The sequence below is a fragment of the Heloderma suspectum genome, chromosome 13 (genome assembly GCF_057233095.1).
Source record: "Heloderma suspectum isolate Gila_16-S chromosome 13, 16-S_ref, whole genome shotgun sequence".
NCBI lineage: Eukaryota > Metazoa > Chordata > Lepidosauria > Squamata > Helodermatidae > Heloderma > Heloderma suspectum.
Genome location: NC_139470.1, coordinates 31,536,360 through 31,558,084, shown reverse-complemented (window position 1 = coordinate 31,558,084; position 21,725 = coordinate 31,536,360). Strand labels below are relative to the sequence as shown.

At 48.2% G+C, this 21,725-nt stretch overlaps 2 protein-coding genes across 25 annotated transcripts in view; one reads left to right on the top strand and one right to left on the bottom strand.

Moving 5' to 3' along the window:
* Nucleotides 1-13,786, top strand: part of PISD (phosphatidylserine decarboxylase) — an 83,583-nt gene extending 69,797 nt beyond the window's left edge. Inside the window, exons 5-9 of the mRNA XM_084819277.1 lie at nt 2,273-2,509; nt 3,214-3,352; nt 5,565-5,711; nt 10,199-10,359; nt 11,365-13,786. Of these exons, the coding sequence (XP_084675403.1) occupies nt 2,273-2,509; nt 3,214-3,352; nt 5,565-5,711; nt 10,199-10,359; nt 11,365-11,589 (909 nt within the window). The 3' untranslated portion in view covers nt 11,590-13,786. The remainder of the gene's footprint in view (nt 1-2,272; nt 2,510-3,213; nt 3,353-5,564; nt 5,712-10,198; nt 10,360-11,364) is intronic.
* Nucleotides 12,640-21,725, bottom strand: part of SFI1 (SFI1 centrin binding protein) — a 67,560-nt gene continuing 58,474 nt past the window's right edge. For 19 of the 24 annotated variants that reach the window (XR_014785745.1, XM_084819826.1, XM_084819830.1 and 16 more), the window contains 4 exons: nt 21,218-21,374; nt 20,711-20,840; nt 15,294-15,396; nt 12,640-14,156 (listed from right to left, as the gene is read on the bottom strand). Coding sequence is in view for 20 of the 24 variants with exons in the window: in XM_084819826.1 (XP_084675952.1) it covers nt 14,049-14,156; nt 15,294-15,396; nt 20,711-20,840; nt 21,218-21,374 (498 nt within the window). In the remaining 4 variants the exon portion in view is untranslated. Of the gene's footprint in view, nt 14,157-15,293; nt 15,397-16,186; nt 17,066-17,269; nt 17,385-20,630; nt 20,841-21,217; nt 21,375-21,725 lie in introns of those variants that run through there. The other 5 variants (XR_014785746.1, XM_084819834.1, XR_014785744.1 and 2 more) reach the window with 4 other exon arrangements.

Here is a 21,725-nt window from a genome sequence, read left to right as displayed (position 1 = left end):
GGTGGGAAAACATGGGAGGGCTGTGAATGGAAGATTTATTTATTTATTAACATTTATATTTCACCTTATCTGCTAAAAAGCCATCTAGGCGATGTACAACAATTTCAAACAAGAACATGATTTTGTCTGGACACCTCCAACCACCTCCATAAAATTCTGTGAATCAGGCAGGGTGATAGCACAGTGGAAGTCCTGTTAGGATGCACTGTGAATTTCAGGCAGCGTCGGTGTGTTTTGGGGGCACAGAGGGAGGGACAATAAGTAGGTCTCCAGATGTTGGATGGAACCCACAGGCAAATTCACGAGAGGAGGTTTCCTTGAGATATGCTGGACCCACCCCATTAGGGCATTAAAGTTGGGATTATGTTGTGTGTGATTTTAGGATGGATCTAATAGGCAAGATTCTTATCAAAGAGGAAAATATTTACTTGCCAAAATGTGTTCTTGGCAAATTTATTCTGGCTAGTGTGAGATGCCCCTGTTATTTTTTCCTGTATTTCCCTATTCTCCCCCACCCCCTTTTGGGTTTTTTTGCTTATGGCTTACAGAGAACATTATGGCTCTTCTAAAGTCCCTGCCATTTCTCTCATTTTCTCCACAGATACTGTTTTTACCTTCTTAAAGAGGAATGGCACTGGGGATATAAAGCAATTAGCTACAGCAATTTCACCGGGCTTTGCTAACTACAGATTATCCCAAAACTCTTTAATCTGTTCCCACCCAGTTCTGACCTACAACCCATCCCACTTCACAAGCAACACTTTCCTTGCCAGTCTTTCAATCGCGGTGACACTGACAGAGTGGTTAATGCAAAATGGTCTGTTCAGAAAGAAGCTGATGGTGCTGGAGCTGAGCACAGGATTCCAGAACCAAGCTCTGGATGCTAGTGCAAGAGTAGCCCTTGTCCCCTTGCTCTGGGGGCAGGTCTCGGCTGCCCCTAAAGCTGCCCATGCTGCTGCAAAACCCTTCAGCTTCTCTGTCCAAAGAGCTCTTTTGGGGTGGAAGGGGCCACCACTGGTCTCTTGCCCCTTCTAATGAAGGTCTGCCTCAGCTCCTAAGCTGCAGCAAAGGGGTGCCTGTGATTCCTCTTGTGTGTAGCAGCAAGTGGGGCTAAGCTGTTCAGCCAGGGATCGGACCAGGCTGCCAATGGCCTTTGAACGCAGCGTGTAGACATTATTTGCAAGCTTTCTCCTTTAGCTCAGGCAATGATAATGGGAGAGCAAGGAATGCTGGACTGAATGTTGGTGGAGGATATCCTTGAGTGGGTGGCTCCTCCCACTCATTCTCTTAGGCAGGGCCATGCAAGCCAGGCAGGCCTGGTCCCTCAGGTGAAAGGAGGCCTTGGCTAGTTTTGGGACTGCAAGAGCAGAGAAAGAAAGCCCAAATAATCGCCACAAAGAAGGAAGTAGGTGACAGTAGAAAAGGGTCCTGGTGGGCATCCCCCTGGAGTTGGCCTGCTCTGTCCCCTTCTGGTCTATGAGGATCAGGCAAGTACCTGTAAGAACCTCTCAAGCAGTGCTGTGGTCTCCTATGGAAATGGCGAGAGCAAATCCTGCTGCAGCCTCCACACTACTGTCCCTCATGTCTGGCCAGTCAGAAGACAGAGCTTGAGGAGAGGGAGGTTGTGGGGCAGAGGAGTGATAGTGCCACTGCTGTTAATCTGTTGCCCTGAGCCATTCCGGAGACCAAAGGTGTTTCCAGATGTGGCTTTTGCCATGTCATCTCCCTGCCTCATTCGGGTAATTTATGGTGGGGCAGTTTTCTCACCACTTCCTCAGTCTTTTTTCTTACCATGGAAAGTCCTTTGAGGAGAAAAAGGCAAAATAGCTGCGGAATGCGATCTCCTTGGTGGTGCTAGGAGCCCTCCATCTGTGTTGTGTACGGGTGTGGTGTTGCCACTCGTTGCTCTGTCTTTTTGTGTCTGGGAGTGGTTTTCATTCTGTGAGCAGATAAATGAGTTTTGGGGCCTTTCAGTGTTAACTCAGAAAGCTGAGGTGGTCATTTTGATAAAATACCATCATACTAATTAGCCTTTAATTTGCTTGTGTTTATATCCAGCCTTCTTACCTGGGTCAATGGAGGAAGAGGGTGGGCAATAATCCCCCCCCCCCCCAGTTCCTTGGCACCTTTGATTTTGTGCATTTTAAGGTGTCAGGCCAAGGATGGATTAGGAGGGGGGCTGTTTGATATCTTATATTGGGTGGGCAGGTGTTACATTAGATGAAGACTGTTGTGAAAATAGCTCTCATTTTCCACCACCCCCCCTTTCTAGGTTTCCCTGTACAAATCGGTGCCAACGCGACTACTGTCCCGAGCTTGGGGACGCCTCAACAATGTCGAGTTGCCCACCTGGCTCCGGAAGCCTGTCCTCAGCCTGTACATCTGGACATTTGGTGTCAACATGAAGGAGGCAGCTGTGGAAGACCTGCATCACTACAGGAACCTCAGTGAGTTCTTCAGACGGAAGCTGAAGCCACAGGCCCGGCCTGTCTGTGGCATCCACAGTGTGGTAAGTTGCAGAGACCAGTGGTCTGTGTTGTGTCTTTGGAGGAGCTTTGCCTCTGAGCCTGCCTTCAAGAGTCCAAGCAGAAAAGTGATGCCCTCCACCTAAAGACGAACCATGCTGGATCACATGGAAGGCCTCTCTGGCCCAGCATTCTGTTCAGGGAATGGCCAACCCGCTGCCTCTGGGAAGCCCACAAGCAGGATATGGATGCAGTAGCGCCCTCTGCTTGTGTTTCCCAGCAACTGGTGTGTACAGGCACGCTGCCTTTGATACTGGAGGCAGCGTGTGGCTATCGGGACTAGCAGCCATCAATAGCCTTCTCCACCACGAGTTTGTCTCTAATCCCCTTTTAAAGCCATCCAAGTTGGTGGCCATCACATCGCCTTGTGGTAGCGAATTCCATAGTTTAACTTCCCACTTTTAAATAGGTTTTGGAAACTTTGTTTCAGACAAAACATATATGGTGTATTATTTCTACAGTTTTAATCTGTTTTATGCTATTTTATTGCTGCTTGTTGTTTTTGCTGTTGTATTTTTAGTTTGACTTTTATTGTTCTGTTTTATATTTGTCCACTACTTTGGTTGCATTTGTAGAAAGCAGAACAAAATAAGCTGAATATTAATAATAGTTGTAATTACTGAATAGAAGAGGGGAAATGGCACCATAAGATTTTTTTTATTTTTTTTTTGCTGTTTGCTCCCTGTAGATCAGCCCATCTGATGGTAAGATCCTCAGTTTTGGACAAGTGAAGAACTGTGAAGTGGAGCAAGTAAAAGGCATTACTTACTCCCTGGAGTCCTTCCTGGGTCCTCATGCCAATAAAGGAAACCCTAAAAGCAAGCCCGGTAAGCCTCTCCTTGCCACCACCCCCGACTTCTGGGCCCAGCGTCATTTCAGCAGCTTTGGTGTCTGCGGAGTTCTGGCTGCAGCATAGCAGCTTCATTGTCCGTTGGCTGGGCGCAGAGACAAATGCGCCCCTCCCTCTTCCGCCCTGTAATTGCTTCTGTCTTCTTCCAGTTCCTCTTCTGTCTGGTCTGCAATCTAAATTTGTGCCCTGTTCTGTTTAAGCCTCTTTAGGTTGGAATTAATTGTGAATTAGCTGAGCTAGCTGGCCCCTGCCTTTCTTTGAATTCACAGGGTCATCGGAGCCACTGTCAGAAGGCTGCCCCTCCTCATCTAGAGACCTAGAGCTCAGCGATAGAGCCCGTGCTTTCCATGCAGAAGGTGCTAGGTTCAATTTCCGTCAGAATAGACAGTACTGGACCAGGAACCGATCTAAGGCAGCTTCCTGTGTGCAATGGGATGTTTTGTGATGATGAAGTGATGCAGCTTAGGCATGGGACTGAACAGCATTGGCCATTTCCATGGAAACAGAGAGTTGAGGCTACCTTTCGGTGTGGAGGTATGCATTGGCACGGTCTCCTGAACAGCTTCAGGATTGTTCTGCTTTCATAACATTTGGGAAACTCGTTTCATATATTTCTATGGTGGTGGTGCAACCCCCTTTAGTTCAGGCTGTGACCCAGTAGTGGGTCCTGACCCACCACCTGAAGACCAGTGACCAATGCTCTAGCCTAGGGATGAGTAACGCATGGCCCTCCAGATGTTGTTGGACTACAACTCCCATCATTCCTCATCATTGGCTATGCTGTCAAGGGCTGATCAGAGTTGCAGTCCACCAGCTTCTGGAGAGCCACGTGTTCCCAGGCCCTGCTCCGACTTTTGCTTCTCAGTTTGTTGGGACTGGTGCTTTTCGACTTGCTCGTAAATGCAGTGGAATTAGGGGCCTGGTTTACTGATGACCTCAGATTAGTTAGGGTGGTTAAATCAACCAGGAATGGTGACAGTGTCTGGGACTGTTTTGTTTAGAAAAAAGGCAAGGGGAGACATGATGGAGGTATATAAAATTATTCATGGTGTGGAGCGAAAGTGGATAGGGAGAAAAACTCACATAATACTAGGCCCTAGGGTCATCCAATTAAGCTGAATAGTGGGAGATTTGAGGACAGATAAAAGGACAGCATATAGTTAAAGTAGGAAATAGGCTACCATGAGATGTAGTCTTGACCACCAACTTGGATGGCTTTAAGAGGGGATTAGACAGATTTATGGAGGATAAAGCTATCAATGCTAGTAGTCATGCTGGGGATATGTTGCCTCCAGCACTGGAGGCAGTATGCCTAGGTACATCACTTGCTGGGGAATGTGAGCAGGAGGGGGCTGTTGCACTGATGTCCTGCTTGTGGGCTTCCCACTGAGGCTTCTGGTTGGCCACTGTGGACTAGGGAGGCCTTTGGCCTGCTCCAGCAGGGCTTTTCTTATGCTCTCAGATATCTCTAATTCTGGTCATCGTTAATCACGGCATCTCCCCTCTGCCAGGCAGTGTACAACAGGGCACTCCTAACTCCTCCTCGTGAGTCAGCTCCTCACTTGCAACAAGGTCTTGAACCAAGGAGACCTTGTCATTGCGGCCTGAAGTAGTCTTGTTGTTTTTATAACCACCCCAAACTAGTACTTGCCCAAGAAAGAATTGCCTCCTGTGATGGTGGTAGTAAAAAAATGCAGCCAGTTTTTCTGTTGAAATGAAGGGTTGATTTGGATTTGCGTGAAGAGGTTTGGAGTCCTTTTGTTAATGTAAAAGTGGTATAAAATGTTGGCATCTAAGACACTGAAGTACTGAATAGTCTCTCTCACCCCCATATTTTTGGAGCAGTCGGACTGGTGTGGCATTTGGGAACTGGGTCATATTTTAAACGACATGCTTAGGGCTCTTCTGAGCAGAATATCACAAAGCCAGTGACTGGCTTTTGCTGTGGGCTCTCTAAGGTGGAAGAGTCATTGCTCACTGGCGGAGCCCCTGCTTTGCGTGCAGAAGATCCCAGTTCAATCCCTGGCAGCACCTCCAGGTAGGGCTGGGGAAGGCTCCTGCTGAAACCCCGCGACAGCTGCTGTCGGCCAGCGCACAACGCTGATCCAGGGCAGCTTGCAGTGCTCCCCCTACCTTTGTGTATTGCGCATAAGCCTCTAAAGCTAGTTTATTCCATTGGTGTCTTCCAGCCTCCTGCCGTGACTCGTTCCAAAAGCAGCTGGTCACAAAAGACAGCAGTGAGCTCTATCACTGTGTGATTTACTTGGCACCGGGAGACTACCACTGTTTCCACTCACCCACTGACTGGAAAGTCTCTCACCGGCGTCACTTCCCAGGTAGGCCTTGTTTCTGGAGACGGGAGGTGCACAAGCAGTGTGCTGTTCATCCACGCTGCATTTTAATAATACTTATCAGTGGGATAGCATAAAATGTATTTCCAAACACGAATTCACACTCAGTTAACAGCCCCAGACCGCTCTGCAAATGTGCATGAAGGCACTGCATGGGCAGAACTAGTGATGTGGAAGGACCCACGTCACCGCCCTTCATGATCAGTTACTGGATTTCATAGCACTATGGGTAAGTATGAATTATTCATTAAGTGGCTGCACTTTCCCTGTTACTGGTGTAGCTCCCTTGTTTCTTACAGGATAAATGGTACCTTCTGTTCAACTGTTAAAGGTAGGCTACTCCTTTAAGCTAAACTCTCGCTTGACTTGGGCAGTGTTCAGTCCTGCTCTCTGCTCATGGCTTGCTGCAAGGTGGACAGTGTGGGTTAACATGACCGGGGACTGTTGTTTAATATGTGAGTGAGGGTTAATGCACAGAAGAGGCCGCTGTAGGAGCAGGGGTGAGGTCACCGCCAGATGGTGCCTTTGCTGTCACAAGAGCATTGGAAAATCGGGTCAAGAAATAGCTGGATTCTGACATCTTGGAGAAAATGCCATGTTGCATTACCCTGCCAGGACCATTTTCATGCTGTTAAATTCACAGTCTGGTAGAGGAGGGATAACACATATGTTAAGGAAATATCCAAGGCAGGTTAGGTCGAACAGTCAGAAATGTATTAAAGCATGTCATGGCCGTGGGAGAGACAGACGAAACTGTGTCTCTCCCAAATAAAAGAAACAGGATGCATTTATTCAGACTGAAAGTTGGAGAACAAAGAAAACACACTGCGCATGCTCAGAAACCAATTAGTACTCAGCAACAGTCTTATCAGCACAGTGGCCTTCTTATCTTTAGGGATGAGTTACTTTGGCGGATAGGAATTTCCTGCTTCTGAGCAAGTTACAATTACCTTCTCATGGTCATAGAATCATAGAATAGCAGGGTTGGAAGGGGCCTGCAAGACCGTCGAGTCCAGCCCCCTGCTCAGTGCAGGAATCCAGGTCAGAGCATCCCTGACAGGTGACTGTCCAGCCTCGTCTTGCACGCCTCCAGCGTGGGCGAGCCCACCGCCTCCCCAGGTCAGACACATACACTCTCTGTCAATCCCATCAGGCCCCTCACCTGAACCAAACTACTTACAAGGCCTCATCAGGCCTACTTTCCCATATAACGAGGGGAGATATTGCACTGGATATCATCGATTGATTGATGGTTAGTGGTTCATTTGCCATCCTTCAGCCTACAAGAAATGCAAGAAAGCAGGAGTAGTGTACCAAGTAGAAGTGTTTTTCTATTCTTCCAGTAGTTACTTTCCAGAATAAATACACTAAATGCTGCAGCTATATAGATTCACTTAAAATATTCTGCACATTTTGGAAGAAAGTTTGTTTTCTCCTTGATGGGAGGAGGACAACCAGGATTGGGAAAGGCCTGTGGGGCTTGCAAGCCAGTCTCCAGAACCTGCCGTCGTCAAACAGCTTCCTGCCTCCTTTGCATGTCGTTGGGCTCCTGCAGGGCTCCCATTTTCAGAGAGTTCTGTTTACTGAAAAAAATGAAACAAAAAAGAGCAAACCACGCACTAGGGGGAATGCCAGATGAGAACGCCCTGCCCAGGTGACACCCAAGACAGCCTGATTCTGAGGATGAAGGAGGCCTCCCCACCACAGCCTTTCCCACTTGGCAGATACCACTGTGAAGAGTGTTTGGGCTACTCTGGCACAGGAACCTTCGTGACAGGCACCAGGCTCCACCCAGGCCTTGTGCAGCGGTGACCTGTGTGCTCTGCCTTGGCTGTGGGAATGCCCCCCTGGCATGTTAGAGGGCATGAAAACAGCCTTGCAACATCACATCGCACATCTGTCCTTATGAAGTGTGGGAAGGACTGTGGTTTGGAGACTTGTTGGGCTTCTAACCACAGTGAGGAGCCTGAGGAGTTGGTGTGGCCTCCTGTCCCACCCATCCTCTGTGATGGAAGAAGAAAGTACCCACCCAGCCACTTCTGGCCTTTGCTTGGCTGCTCTCTGTGCGAACCTCAGGGAGTGGGCAGGGGCAGGGAAAGTCAACATGGGCTCAAGTAAATAAGGGACCCCCTCCTTGTCCCATCCAGCTCAGTCAGCAGAGAAGACATCCAGCAGACAGGTTCTTTCCAGTTCCAGCCTCTAGCAACATGCTTAAACGTCAGAGGACCTCAAAGCTACTGCTCATCTGACAGCAAGCAGTTCCTCTCCAGCAGGGTGTCAGGGGTTTCCCTATATTCCCTTCCATACCAAAGTACAACAGAGACACACGAGTAAGGCTGGACATCAGACTCCAGCTGATTTCTGGCCGAACGCATGTGCCGGGTGGAGATCTTCTGTGCAATCCTGGCTAGCCCCAAACGTCTCGCTTCAACCAACTAACTGAGCTTGCTTCCATATCCCAATCAAGAAGGGCAGCTGCAGATTTCTTTTGTGTTCCTGCTATGGGGAGTGCAGATTCCAGCTCCGTGCTCTTCCTTTGTCTGGGGGGAACACATATTTACACATACCTGGATGGTCTCTTCATTTAAGCCTCGTCCAGGTAGAAACGCATGCAGGATGTGAACTTGACCTTGATGACTCTATGAGAACTGTAGCTTCCTAATCAATCAAATGAAAAGCACTCTGAATCCTTCTCTGTGGGATTCAGAGACTTTCATCTGGAAGGAATTTTCAAATACTGAGCGTGAGAAAGTCTTCACCAGAATGGCAGACATTGAACAGAACCCCGATGTTTTGGCTAGGTGCTTAGCCCAGGTCTCGCCTCCAGTCGCTAGCCAGACTGCTGGGGATTGATGGTCCCCCACCTTGGGGGAGACCTCTCTACTCAGGTTTCAGGGAAAAATGACAGCAGTCTGAACTCAGAGATAGGAATCCTAGTTTTGGTGTGCTGGGTCTTTCATGTAGGAATTTCAGTCTGGTGCCTCCTTGTTTGCTGATAAATGCTTTGGGCAGCGCTGATCCACCTTGGGCAATGATCAGTACAGATGTCAGCCTGAGCAGATGGGGTGCCCACTGCAAGGGCATATGGGCCTGGGTCTCTGGGCGGCTCAGGAGAAGCAGATATAACCCTCCTGTAACTTGGAGCGGTAATGCTAGGGCTGGCCTGCTTTGCATTAAGGGTATAGGGACTCCGTGCCTTCATCAGGGCCGCCCAAAGCATTTATCAGTGAACAAGGAGGCACCAGACTGAAATTCCTACTGAAAGAAGCAACCATTTTGTTCTCCTGGGAGCCTCGTCTGAAGATGATCAAGGTGGAACTCTGACAGGTGTCCTCAAGTGTTTAAGCTGACTGAGTCAGTTGCCAGAACCTGGACCCAGCAGAGTGGTTCCTGAACCAAGGATTGCTTGACAAATTGAAGATCTGATTTGTAACTCCAGTGCTGGGCCTCTTTACAACCCTGGAGAACAATAGGTTGCAAAGATTTGGGGGAAGATTACTAAGACGATGAGGAAGAGAGCTGGTGGACACACTAAGATCAGACAGGGCTTGAAGCCTGCTTTGTGCATTTTTGCCTCTCTCACTCATACAAGTGCTGTGAACAACCCAAGAACAGCAGGCAGAAGTGGTATCCCTCTGCCTCACTATCCCTGGTTCTTGGATCTAGTGAACCTCTTGGTCGCTAATCCTTGGACCATTCCGGTGTGTCCAGCCCTTCTCAAGCAAGGCCTTGTTCTCCTTGAGGCCCCAGAGAAGCCAGTTGGCTGTATCCCTTCTCTCAGCCACAGGTTATGTTTTACTTCAAGGGATGGGAGTCCTCATGGGTGTGCATCCAGTGCATTGCACAAATCGTGCTCTCAATGCTATTTCATAGTTCTGGTTTTCCTTGTAGGTGGTTATGCTGTTTCTGTCTCTTAATGGAAGATCAGCTTTAGTGTTTGGGGGCTGAGGGGGACAGGACGCAGAATTCTAGGTACTGCCTTCCTGGCACTACAGGAGGGGGTCTTTCCTAGTGCTGGCTGTCCCTTCTCTTGAGAAAAATAGAAATTCACCAGTAAGTCCTGAATTTCTTCAACAAATTTACCTTTAAAAAATAGAGGTGCCATCTCTAAGTGCTTCTCAGATTCTTATTTCTGCAGGTTTTTAAACAGGGAAGTAGTGGTGATCACGTTCATAAGAGTAATTGGTTTTTTTCTCCACTCTACTGCACCCCACCCTCTTTCTTTACGTCTTTCTCCTGGAAGTCTGACTTCATTTACAGCTACCATGCCATAAAATAATTCCAGCCCTTTCAATCTGAGGGTACCATGGGATTTTCATAAAGGTTTATGTTTTCTCTTGACCATTTCCACTCTCCAGTCCGAACCCTCTGGTGTCTTAATGCAGCAAGGTTGGACTCTGCCTCCGGGCCTGCCTTCATCCTTCCCAGCGGCTGGACGACGCTCTTCCCATCTCTCTCCTTGCTTCCCACAGGTTCACTGATGTCTGTGAATCCCGGAGTTGCTCGCTGGATCAAAGAACTTTTTTGCCACAATGAGCGTGTTGTCCTCAGCGGCTACTGGAAGCATGGCTTTTTTTCCCTGACAGCAGTAGGAGCCCAAAACGTGGGCTCAATCCGCATCTATTTTGACCAGGTGAGTGGGGCCTGTTGAAATCTTGCTTTACTAGTAGGCAGTGGCAATACTCTGAGGGGCCACGGCTGTCATGTGTACTCCCACAATCCAGGTTGGAAGCGGAGCGATGCTTTAACAAAAGAACCAGCCAAGTAAAGCTAGCTGCTACTGTCTCTCCCTCTCAGCTTCCAAAGTAGCTCAAGTCCCCAGAAAGTTCAGCTCTCGGTTCGGGTTCTGGATCCGGGCGGTCTGCCTCTTGCACAGGGAGGGGCCGGAGTGCAGGGAGAGCACCTGCTCCGGCTGCAGAGGGCCCCGGTTCCGCCTATGGCTTCTCCAGGGCGGAAGGGCTCTCGGGTAGCAGGCGAGACCCGGGAGAGCCATGGCTGCCAGCCAGCGTCGACAGTACTGGGCAGGAGGGACCAATGGCCTGACCCGGTATCGGGCAGCTTCGTATTCTCAGGAGGGTGTTTGGGTCTTTACGGGATTCCTCGCCCACAAAGAACAAGGCGGTGGCTGTGTATCTTTTGAAAAGCCAGCTCCCGAGGACCGCCCAACTGGCAAAACCATCTGTTGCTGCCAGTTCCCAGCAAGCAGGTGCCCCGTTCCCAGATCTGCCCTTTTGCACAGCTGAGCGATACCACCGCTTTCCTGGGCCCTGGCCCCCCTTGACAGCCTGGGGATGCTTGTGACCTCAGCCTCGTAAGGTGGCAGGGGCGCAGACACTCCACGTGAGGGGGCCAAGCATTATGGCAGCAGGGTGGTGTGGCTTCGGCATCAACTCTGCCATTGAGCTAGTATTGCAAGCAGACCCTCACCGGGTCGCGCATTCAGACCAGGCAGGGGAGTGCCACAAAAATGGGCTGGGCTTTTCCTCTGTTTAGCCCACAAATGGCTACGTCAGCCAATGGGCTAGTAACAAAACATTGTGGGTTCCTTGCGGGGCTGCCTCAAGCTCTAGTGCAGGGACAAGTTACCTCCCCCCCCGGTATCCCCAAGTAACAGTCCTTTTCTCTTCTGTGTGTGCAGGACTTGCGTACAAACAGCCCCCGCTACAGCAAAGGCTCATACAATGACTTCAGCTTCATAAGTAACAACAACCATGAAGGCATCTCCATGAGAAAGGGAGAACATTTAGGAGAGTTTAATCTGGGCTCAACCATTGTTCTGATCTTTGAGGCTCCAAAGGACTTTAATTTCTACGTGAAGCCTGGTCAGAAAATCCGCTTTGGAGAGGCCTTGGGATCTCTTTAGAGACTTCACTGCCAGGTGGGGTGGGCGGGCTTTTATACGCAACAGGGACTCAATTTGTACAAGGAAAAGTTTCTCTAGGGTAGGGTATTGCTCAGCAGGACCTGAGTGAGGAAAATCAAACACCCTTATTCTTAAAATGGGTGTGCCAGTGCATTCCCACCATGAGAGGTGCAGATGTATCAGGGATCGTGGCCTTTAAGAATGTTGACCAGGGTGGCTTTTCTTCTTCCCTGTGCTGGCAGTAAGAGTAGTTTCTCCCCACTGTTCTGCAGGCAGCCTGCTTTCGCACAGAACTGTAACGTTTGTGCCGAGGTGCTGTAAACCCTGCAGTCAAAGGGAGGAAGAAAAGCAGCAAACTCTCTTCTTTCAAGGGATACTAGCAGAATAACCATATTTTGAAATTACATTTCTTTTCCCTCCATATATTTTCCAGTTATATTTCACAGCAGCCTGAATAGTCAGGTGCCAAAACAAGGACAGATTAGGTGGAGTGAATATACACGCTTCCAAGTTCAGTTGGAAATTCCATTGTTTGGATACCTGTTAAAAATCTGGCTGTCTCCCTTTAAAGTAGAAGTTTGCACTGTATTTTAAACCTCAAACACTGTGTCCACATTCCACATTGTTCTTGGTTACTTTTTGCTTTTAGGAAACTTATTTTACCTGTAGCTCTAGCTCACTCCAAACCAATTTTGTCTTTCTATTCTGGGCCTTAATATTTTCTGTTTTGTATAGGAGATATCTAGTCTCCTTTGATAAGCTTGGGACATGAAAAAATGCACACATTTAATTTCTCTGTGCAAAGGCGGTGGGAAGTCTCTTGCTGCTGAAAACGCCTAGGGTCTGTTTCCCTTCTCTGTGCAGCTACTGCCAAGTTGCCATGACCTGAGGAAGGTAGAAAGGTCGTGTCTGCCCTGGACTTCTTCAAAAAAACAAATTGCACATATGCAGAACTCAGATTGCAATAGGACAGACCATTAAAGAACCATTTGGGAACTTCTGAGTAATTCTCTTTTTCAACTCATGTGCATTTACTTTTTTTTACTCTTTGCTGAACTTGTAAAATTTGCCCATGAATCAAAGCTATGGGCTCAAGAATTCTGCTCTAAAGCCTCATCCCACAAGCGTCATGTTCGTGCTCAGATGGGTTCAGTGGCAAAATGTAAGCACTGCTGTGTAGACCAGTATCAACAGGAGTCTTAAACTTAGTAGGCTATTTTTCTGGAGGGGGATTCATGGCAACTAGTGCCAGAGCTGGGGCATGGGAGAAGAGATTCGTTTATTTGTAACAGATGTGTTCTTAATGAATTTGGGCTTGAGCTCAAGAAATCATGTTGTGTGCACAGATGAGGCTCAAGAGGGAGTGTCTACCTTTAAATCACATCCCTCACCTTAAATTATGCTTTTCTTGCTTTAGCCGCATGTCTGCACACATGCCACAAGAGGAAGCTGCCTCTTCCTTTTAATGGAGATGGCTGTTATAACAAAAGTCAAAATAATGGGAACACCATGACTAGGATGCCTCCTACAGAAAAAAGCACGTCCCGATCAGATGTGCCGTTCAAGGCAGGTGTTCTTTCTTATGACAGTGCCGCTCTCTCTGTGCCATGACTGATGGAAGGTGGAGAACTGGCCTGTGTGATGGCTGGACTTTCTTCCTTTGCCAGGTTTAAAGGTGGATTTCTCAACCAAGAACCTGCCCTGTTTAGCCCTAGAATGTAATGGTAGGTTACAGTTCCCATCTTAATGCTTCTAGAAAGGCAATGCTGCCTGACGAGCGGGCACACGGAACAGCCTGCAGTGCCCAGCGCCATCAATCCAGTGGAATTAAGTAACTACTTCCGTGGAGGCGGTGTTGCCAATGCCACTTTGCGCTTTCCTTCCCCATTGCTCTACTTGACTAGCCATACAGGCTTGTTCAGTACAAAAGCGTTCTCCTGGAGGGACCTCTGGTGCTGGGCCAGGTTCTGTGGAGATGACAGAGTGGGAGGAGGCTGCTGAGCCACAGGAGGTCACATTGACCCTAAACAAATAGGAGGGGGTTTCTTGGTGATGCTATGAATTTCTCCTGCATGGAGAATCCATTTAATTTTTCAACTGTATCAGTAGCACAGTATTTTTGTATGTCAAAATGTACAACTTACGGACATTAACTCATTAATTGCAAATGTTTTAAAATAAAAACAAATGACTTCTCATGCCTGCCTTTTTAGAGACAGTTTAAGCATCTGACTGCAGTAAAGAGACATATTACTTGTGTAGAGCAATCCTATACATGTCTATGCAGAAATACCCCCCCCGCCCCCACATTCAATGGGACTTACTCCAATGCATGCACAAGATTGCAGCCTTAGCCAGTGTTTATGTGGCTACTAGGAGGGCAGCTTTTCTGACCCCTCCGACAGCAAGGGACACCCCCCCATCCCCCTGCATATCATGCAAGCAAGTGTTCAAAACATTTAGGTGTTAAGAGCAGCTCGAATGTCCTCGACACGGGTGATGTAGGCCTGCATCAGTTGTCGCTCTTCTCCCAGCATGTTCATGAGGGAGCTGATCTGCACCTTCAGCTGCAAAAAGACAGGAATGCCAAGAGTTGTGCGACTGAGGGCCCGTCTGGCTCAGACCTCAGCAAGAGAAAGAGACGGCAGTCTGTACCTTTGTGAAATTATTCCTAGCCTCCCCCATCCTAAAATCTGGCACTGAGCAGCAATAAATGAAACATGCATAAAATATCCGCTTAAAGAGTAAATATTACATGCCTTTAATTTAATACTAGTTGCCAAACCAATCCCAAATGAAAGAGACCTAAAAATGCTTCCCAAAGTGGTAGGATTAATGGTGGCCTTCAACGAGTAGTGATGAAATAAAGTTAATTTACTCACAAGCAGATGTGTTTTCAAAGTACTAAGCTGGTATGTCTGCTTGTAAGTAAATCATGATTTCTCCTACTTGCAAATGAGAGACAAGGAGGAAACAGAAGCCCTGACGTAGGTGCGCTTCTAGAGTGTCCAGGACATGCCAAAATACTAGATTTTCTTGGTACTGGAGGACTCTACTACCAACTAAGGCCCTTCTCAACTAAGTAATCTAATTGGTCACCTATTCTAACTTCAGCATAGTCATTCCTTGGATATGCTTTAAAAATATGGCCACCATTTTCTTCTCCAAGCAAATCCTGAACAGGGAAGGCCACAGAGCTACGTAGAACAATGCAGCCCCGTGGGTCCTCACCGCTGCCTGCCTGCCTGCCTGCCTGCCTGCAGACTCTCCCAACTTTTCAGGGTTCACTAAATCAACACTGCTCCCTCTGCACCCACCCCAGTTTCAACTTTTATGCTCAGTTTGAAAGACTAGAACTCTTTTAAAAATAAAATTAAAAGATCAAATTCTGTGCCCAACCCACAACCATCAAAAGAGGGCGGAAATGCAGGTAGTAGTCTTTCTTGCAAAGCCAATTGCTGCATGTGTCTTTTGGGACATAAGTGTCACTTCTACTCTGGTTTATTTTGTGCCACTGCTCACTTTTGCCTGCCTGCCCAGTCAGCCTTCCCCAACCTGCTGCCCTCCTGAGGTGCTGGACTACAACTCCCATCATTCCCAGCCAGCATGGCCATGCAGGTTGGGGAAGGCTGGCCTGCATTCTTGGTCTTTGCAGATGTAACACCCCTCTGCACAGTGACACCGGGAAGGCCTCACATTTGTACCTGATCCAGCTTGCCTTGCACTTGTTGCACATCGGCCTGCTCCTCGACCCCTGGTCTCATCTCTAGCCATTTACAGAGGATGCGTTCTTGCCGTTGGCACGATCTGAAAGAACAAGTTGACATGTTTCCCGTTTTGATGGAGCAACAGCTGGAAAAGGGAAAGAGAGGGAGTGGGCCCAATCCCCAGCTAAGCCCATCGCAAGGGTTTGCACTGCTACAGTATGTGCAAAGTTCTAAGCCAGCCTTCGTCAATCTGGTACCTCCACATGTTCCCAACTTCAACTCCCATCAGCCCAAGCCAGCATAGCCAATGGTTACGGCTTGCAGTCCAAACCATTTGAGGGCACTAGATTGGGGAAGGCTGCTGTACGCCTTTAACCATTTCTGTGTCCTCTAAAAACCTGGATGGCAGGTCAACAAGATAATGCCATCTGTTTAGTTTGTTTGCTTAGCCAATAACTAATGCTGTCTGATTAGTTGTATCTATCTATACAACTATTTAATTATCCAGCTAATATTGGTAAATTTTGTAATCTTGGTTTAGTGGGGAAATTGGTTCGTAACAACTTGCTAAAACCATTAAAATGCTTGTATTTTAATTCTGCCTTAAGTGATACGCAAAGTTACTCCTACTTGAGTTACTCCTACTTAAGTGATATGCAAAGTTACTCCTACCTGAGTTACTCCTACTTTTTCCAGGCAGGCTGTGCAAAGTACGCCAAGTCCTGTTCCTTCTGTTTGGAAGTTCCTCCAGTTAGGGCTGAGAAACACTCCCAGGAGAGTCACTACAGCCCGGAGAGTAGCCTGATGCAGTGTAAGGCATCCTATCCCCCTCCTCCTTTCAATCCTGTACTCTCCCCAGCAACTGCTATTTTTGAAGGCACCTGGCTCACTTTGCTGTTCGATTGCAGCAGCAGGGTCAGGATAGCTTCTGTTCTCCCTTTTCTGGATTAGTTCAGATGGGAAGGGAGCCAGCCCATTATACATCTCCTGGCTCTCACTGTGCCCACAACTCGCTCTGAAGTCCTCGGTGAGTGACTGACTTGGCAGTAATGGGGGAGGCGGCAGTGAAGGGTAGCATGGAAGGATGTTCTATGGCTGTTTCCCGCCTCCCACCTGAGCAGAGCAGAGCAGAGCAGACCAAGCTGCTCCAGCTGGTCCTGGGACTACAGAAGCAAGCAAGCTCCCAGAGAGCGAGTGGGCAGGGGGAGCAAACAGGAGTTGGCCAGGGTAGTTGCAGTGGTAGAAGAGACAAAGGAGACAGAGGCCAAGAGTAGGACCCTGCTTTTAACCTCTACTGAGTGAAGGAGCAGGCACAGGCTAGTCTACAACAATCACAAAGCTAGACACAAAAAGGGAAAGGCCATGGAAGGACAAGACTCTCCAGTGGTGGTGACCTGCAGGTGTGTGCCATGTTTGTTTTCTTGCCTGAGAACAGCATGGCCTACACCTGCAACAAGTGCAAGGTGATCACGCTGCTGGAAGAAAAAGTAAGTGGACTGGGGCGGCGACTGTCGACCCTCCAGGGAATAAGAGAACACGAAGAGTTCTTGGACAGAATGGGGGAACTACAGCAGCAAAGGGAAGACCAGAAGCTTGAAGAGCAACAGCAAGATGAGGCAGTGGGAAATGCTGAGGTGAAGAAAAATGGAGTAGAGGATACTCCTTGGAAAAGGGTGACAGGAGAAGAACTAGACGCCACTCTGCACCAGCGGAAGCAGTAGAGCTGTGGAACTGATTCCAAGTACTTGCGGATGAGACTGGAGGACAGCCTGCAGAGGAAGAATCACAGGGGAACCTGCATGAGAGTGAGCAAGAGGCTGAAGGTCAGTCCAACAGAGGCGATGAAACCCAACTCGCCAGGTATGTTGTCTCCCGGGAGGACAGATTAGAGATGTGACTGAAAGGTTGCCTGCACTCATAAAGCCCACTGACAGGTACCCCTTTCTTCTCATCCATGTGGGAACAAACGATACCTCCAAGCGGAGCTACGAAGAGATCACGTCACACTTTGAAGCTTTGGGAAGGAAACTCAAGAACTTTGGGGCCCAGATAGTTTTCTCATCCATCCTTCCAGTAGTTAGAAGAGGGCTAGAAAGGGAACGAAAAATACTCCGGGTGAATGACTGGCTACGAAGGCGGTGCTGACGAGAGACATCTGGATTCTGGGACCACGGGCTATACTTCCTGGAAGATGGGCTGTTGGCAAGGGACGGGTTTCACCTCACAAGGGCTGGGAAGAATGTGTTTGGCCACAGCATGAAGAACTTCATCAGGAGGGCTTTAAACTGAATCCTACGGGGAAGAGAGATCTAAAGTTGGGGGTAACAATGGACGAAGGCTCATGCACCGCAACAGAGAGAACAGCTCCAATAGCGCCCAATAATAATCTTCAGACACATGTAGGAAGAAAGCCAGACTATGAAGCACATGGTCTTCGATGTCTATATACTAATGCCCAGAGTATGGGAAACCAACAGAATGAACTTGAACTCTTAATACAGGAGGGAAATTATGACTTGATAGGTATAACTGAGACTTGGTGGGATGACTCTCATGACTGGAATACAGCAATTGAAGGATATAACTTGTTCAAAAAGAACAGGAGAAACAGAAAGGGAGGTGGGGTTGCACTGTATGTTAAAAATGCATATCTCTGCACAGAAATACAGGAGGATGAGCTTGGTAGCCCCATTGAGAGCATCTGGGTCAAAATAAATGGAGCAAAGAATAAAAGGAACCTGGTGGTCGGAGTCTACTACCGGCCACCCAATCAAGGAGAAGACAAGGATGAAACTTTTCAAAAGCAAATAGCCAACGTTTTAAGGAAGCATAATGTAGTAGTAATGGGGGACTTCAATTTCCCCGATATTTGTTGGGAGACAAATTCTGCAAAACATGGCCAGGAAATTCCTGACTTGTGTGGCGGATAACTTCCTCCTACAGAAAGTAGAGGAAGGAACTAGAGGATCGGCTATCCTTGACTTGATCCTAACCAACAGAGATGACTTAGTGGATAAAGTAGCAGTTACAGGAACTCTGGGGGAAAGCGACCATGTTGTACTTCAGTTCTTGGTTCTAAGGGAAGCAAAAGCCGAGTGTAGTCAAATGCGTACCCTGGATTTTAGGAAAGCTGATTTTCATAAACTCAGAACAATTATCAGTAAGGTCCCATGGCAAGCGATGCTAGCGAGAAAAGGAGTCCAAGATGGGTGGGAGCTTTTAAAAAAGGAAATTATCAAGGCACAATTACACAATTAAAACAATTCCAACAAGAAGAAAGGGTGGAAGACAACAGAAGAAGCCAATGTGGTTTCACAAAAAGCTTAGGGATGACCTGAAAACAAAAAAGGACACATATAGGAAGTGGAAAGAAGGCCAGGTTACAAAGGAAGAGTACAGGCAGGTAGCACAGAATTGCAGGAATGGCATCAGGAAGGCTAAAGCTGAGAACGAGCTCAGGTTAGTGAGGGATGCTAAAAACAACAAAAAGGCTTTCTTCAGATACCTGCATAGTAAAAGACAGAGGAAAGAAATGGTGGTTCAGCTATTAAATAAGGATGGCAAAACGATAATAGATGACAAAGAAAAGGCAGAAATGTATTATAACCCCCTGGCAAAGGCAAAGTACAGGCTAAAGGGGCAGGATTGCAGCTTGAGATCGATAGGCATATGGTCAAGGAACACCTAATTACTTTGAAGGAGTTCAAATCTCCAGGGCCAGATGAATTGCATCCTAGAGTAATAAAGGAACTGGCAGAAGAACTCTCAGAACCGCTGTCTATTCTCTTTGAGCAATCATGGAGGACGGATGAAGTGCCAGATGACTGGAGGAGGGCTAATGTTGTCCCTATCTTCAACAAGGGCAAAAAGGAGGAACCTGGGAACTACAGACCAGTCAGTCTGACATCAATCCCTGGGAAAATTCTGGAGCAGATGATAAAGCAATCCATCTGTAAGCACCTTGAAAACAATGCAGTGATGACTCGAAGCCAACCTGAATTTGTCAAGAACAAGTCCTGCCAGACCAACCTGATCTCATTTGTTGATCAAGTCACCTCCCTTGTGGACCGTGGGAATGCTGTAGACATCATATACCTCGACTTCAGCAAAGCTTTCAACAAAGTGCCCCATGATCTCCTGATGAGCAAACTAGCTCAAAGTGGGCTAGATGAAACAACGATCCGGTGGATCCACAGTTGGCTACAGAATCGGACTCAAAGAGTGCTTATCAATGGGACCTTCTCAAGCTGGGGAGAGGTAACGAGTGGGGTACCGCAGGGCTCAGTCCTGGGCCCAGTGCTCTTCAACATTTTTATGAATGACTTGGAGGAGGGGGTGCAGGGAATGCTGATCAAATTTGCAGATGACACAAAATTGGGCGGGATAGCTAATACTTTGGAAGACAGAAACAAAATTCAAAGAGATCTGGATAGACTGGAGCGCTGGGCAGAAAACAACAGAATGACATTGAATAGGGATAAATGCCAAGTTCTGCACGTAGGAAAAAGAAACTAAATGCACAGTTACAAGATGGGGGATACGTGGCTCAACAATACTACAAGCGAGGAGGATCCTGGAATTGTTGTCGATCACAAGCTGAAGATGAGCCAACAATGTGATGTGGCTGCAAAAAAGGCCAATGCTATTTTGGGCTGCATTAATGGGAGCATAGCTTCCAAATCCCGGGAAGTACTAGTTCCCCTCTACTCAGCATTGGTTAGACCTCATCTGGAGTACTGTGTCCAGTTCTGGGCACCACACTTTAAGAAGGATGCAGACAAACTGGAGAGGGTTCAGAGGAGGGCAACAAAGATGATGAGGGGACTGGAAACAGAGCCCTATGAAGAGAGACTGAAAGAACTGGGCGTGTTTAGCCTTGAGAAGAGAAGACTGAGGGGAGATAGGATAGCGCTCTTCAAGTCCTTGAAAGGTTGTCACAGAGAGGAAGGCCAGGATCTCTTCTCGATCATCCCAGAGTGCAGGACACAGAATAATGGGCTCAAGTTGCAGGAAGCCAGATTCCGGCTGAACATCAGGAAAATCTTCCTGACTGTTAGAGCAATACGACAATGGAACCCATTCCCTAGGGAGGTGGTGGGCTCTCCCTCTCCCACACTGGAGGCCTTCAAGACGAGGCTGGACAGCCACCTGTCAGGGATACTCTGACTTGGATTCCTGCACTGAGCAGGGGGTTGGACTCGATGGCCTTGTAGGCCCCTTCCAACCCTACTATTCTATGATTCTATGATATGCCCAGTTCAGCCGCCCACTTGGACTGGGATCACATCATGCAGCACAAACAGCACCCTCAAGCTGTGGCTCCTTCCTATGACAATGTTCTGAACTGACCTATCCTTACAATATAGAAGCCCAAGCCCTGAACCCAAGGGGGAAAGGGGTGTGGGCCTACACACTTCAGCTCCCGCTGGTTGTTGTGGAAATGCTGCATTTTCCGCCCAATGCAGTGGAGCTCGGCCACCAGCTGTTTGTGAACTTTGGCCTCCTGTGGGAAACTGTCCATTTGCTGCTCTTGTTCTTTGGTTCCTAAAACCAAAAGAGAGACACGCGTTCCTGAATCTTTTGAACTTTTGATCCCTTTCCCCATGCTCCCATATTAAACATGGCCTCCAGAGCCTCCTGCTGGGCTGATGCCAGGACCTGCTCACCTGGAGGGAGGGAGAGAAAGAGAGAGTGGGTGCTTCCCTTGCCCTGCTTGCTGACAATGCAATCTACTTCAAAAGGAGCTCAAACTGGAGGCCCCTGCAAAGGCCCTGTATCCTTTCTACAAGGCAAGCAGTCCCCTTTCTGTTTGAAACAGAGACACGCTCAGTGTCTCCCTGCAGAATTTGGAACTTGCCAACAGGAAAAAGGCTTTTGCCTCTTGTGGTGGGAACAGGCATACACAGAGCCAGCAATATTACCTGCTGTTCCACAAAGGGGAAGAGGGCTCGCTCTCCTCTTAAAATCTTCAGGCAGTAGCAAACCTGCTCTTGGGTCTGCTGCCTTTCTCTCCTTGCAACTGGCTGCAACGGCAGGGCTAGGGGAATGCCGTCCAGGCTGAAGGCCCAAAGACTCCACCTGAAAGGCAGAAGAAGAGAGCAGTGAGAGAGCTCTGTGCGTCAGCCACTCAAGAGTAGTGCTTATCGGTGCGGTTGTAAGGCACACGAGCCCTTCTTATGACGGGCACAAAACAGCCTTGTACAATCCCATGTCCTCCAGATGTGCTGGACTGGACTGCAACTCCCATCATTCCCAGCCATGTCCAACATAGCTGGAGGGCACCAGCTGGGGAAGCCTGGCACAAAGGATCCCCATCTTAAAAACAAGCACAGTGAGAGCTCCATGTCATAAAGCAAGGCTACCAGGGAGAGAATCATACAATCATAGAATGGTAGGGTTGGAAGGGGCCTACAAGGCCATCGAGTCCAA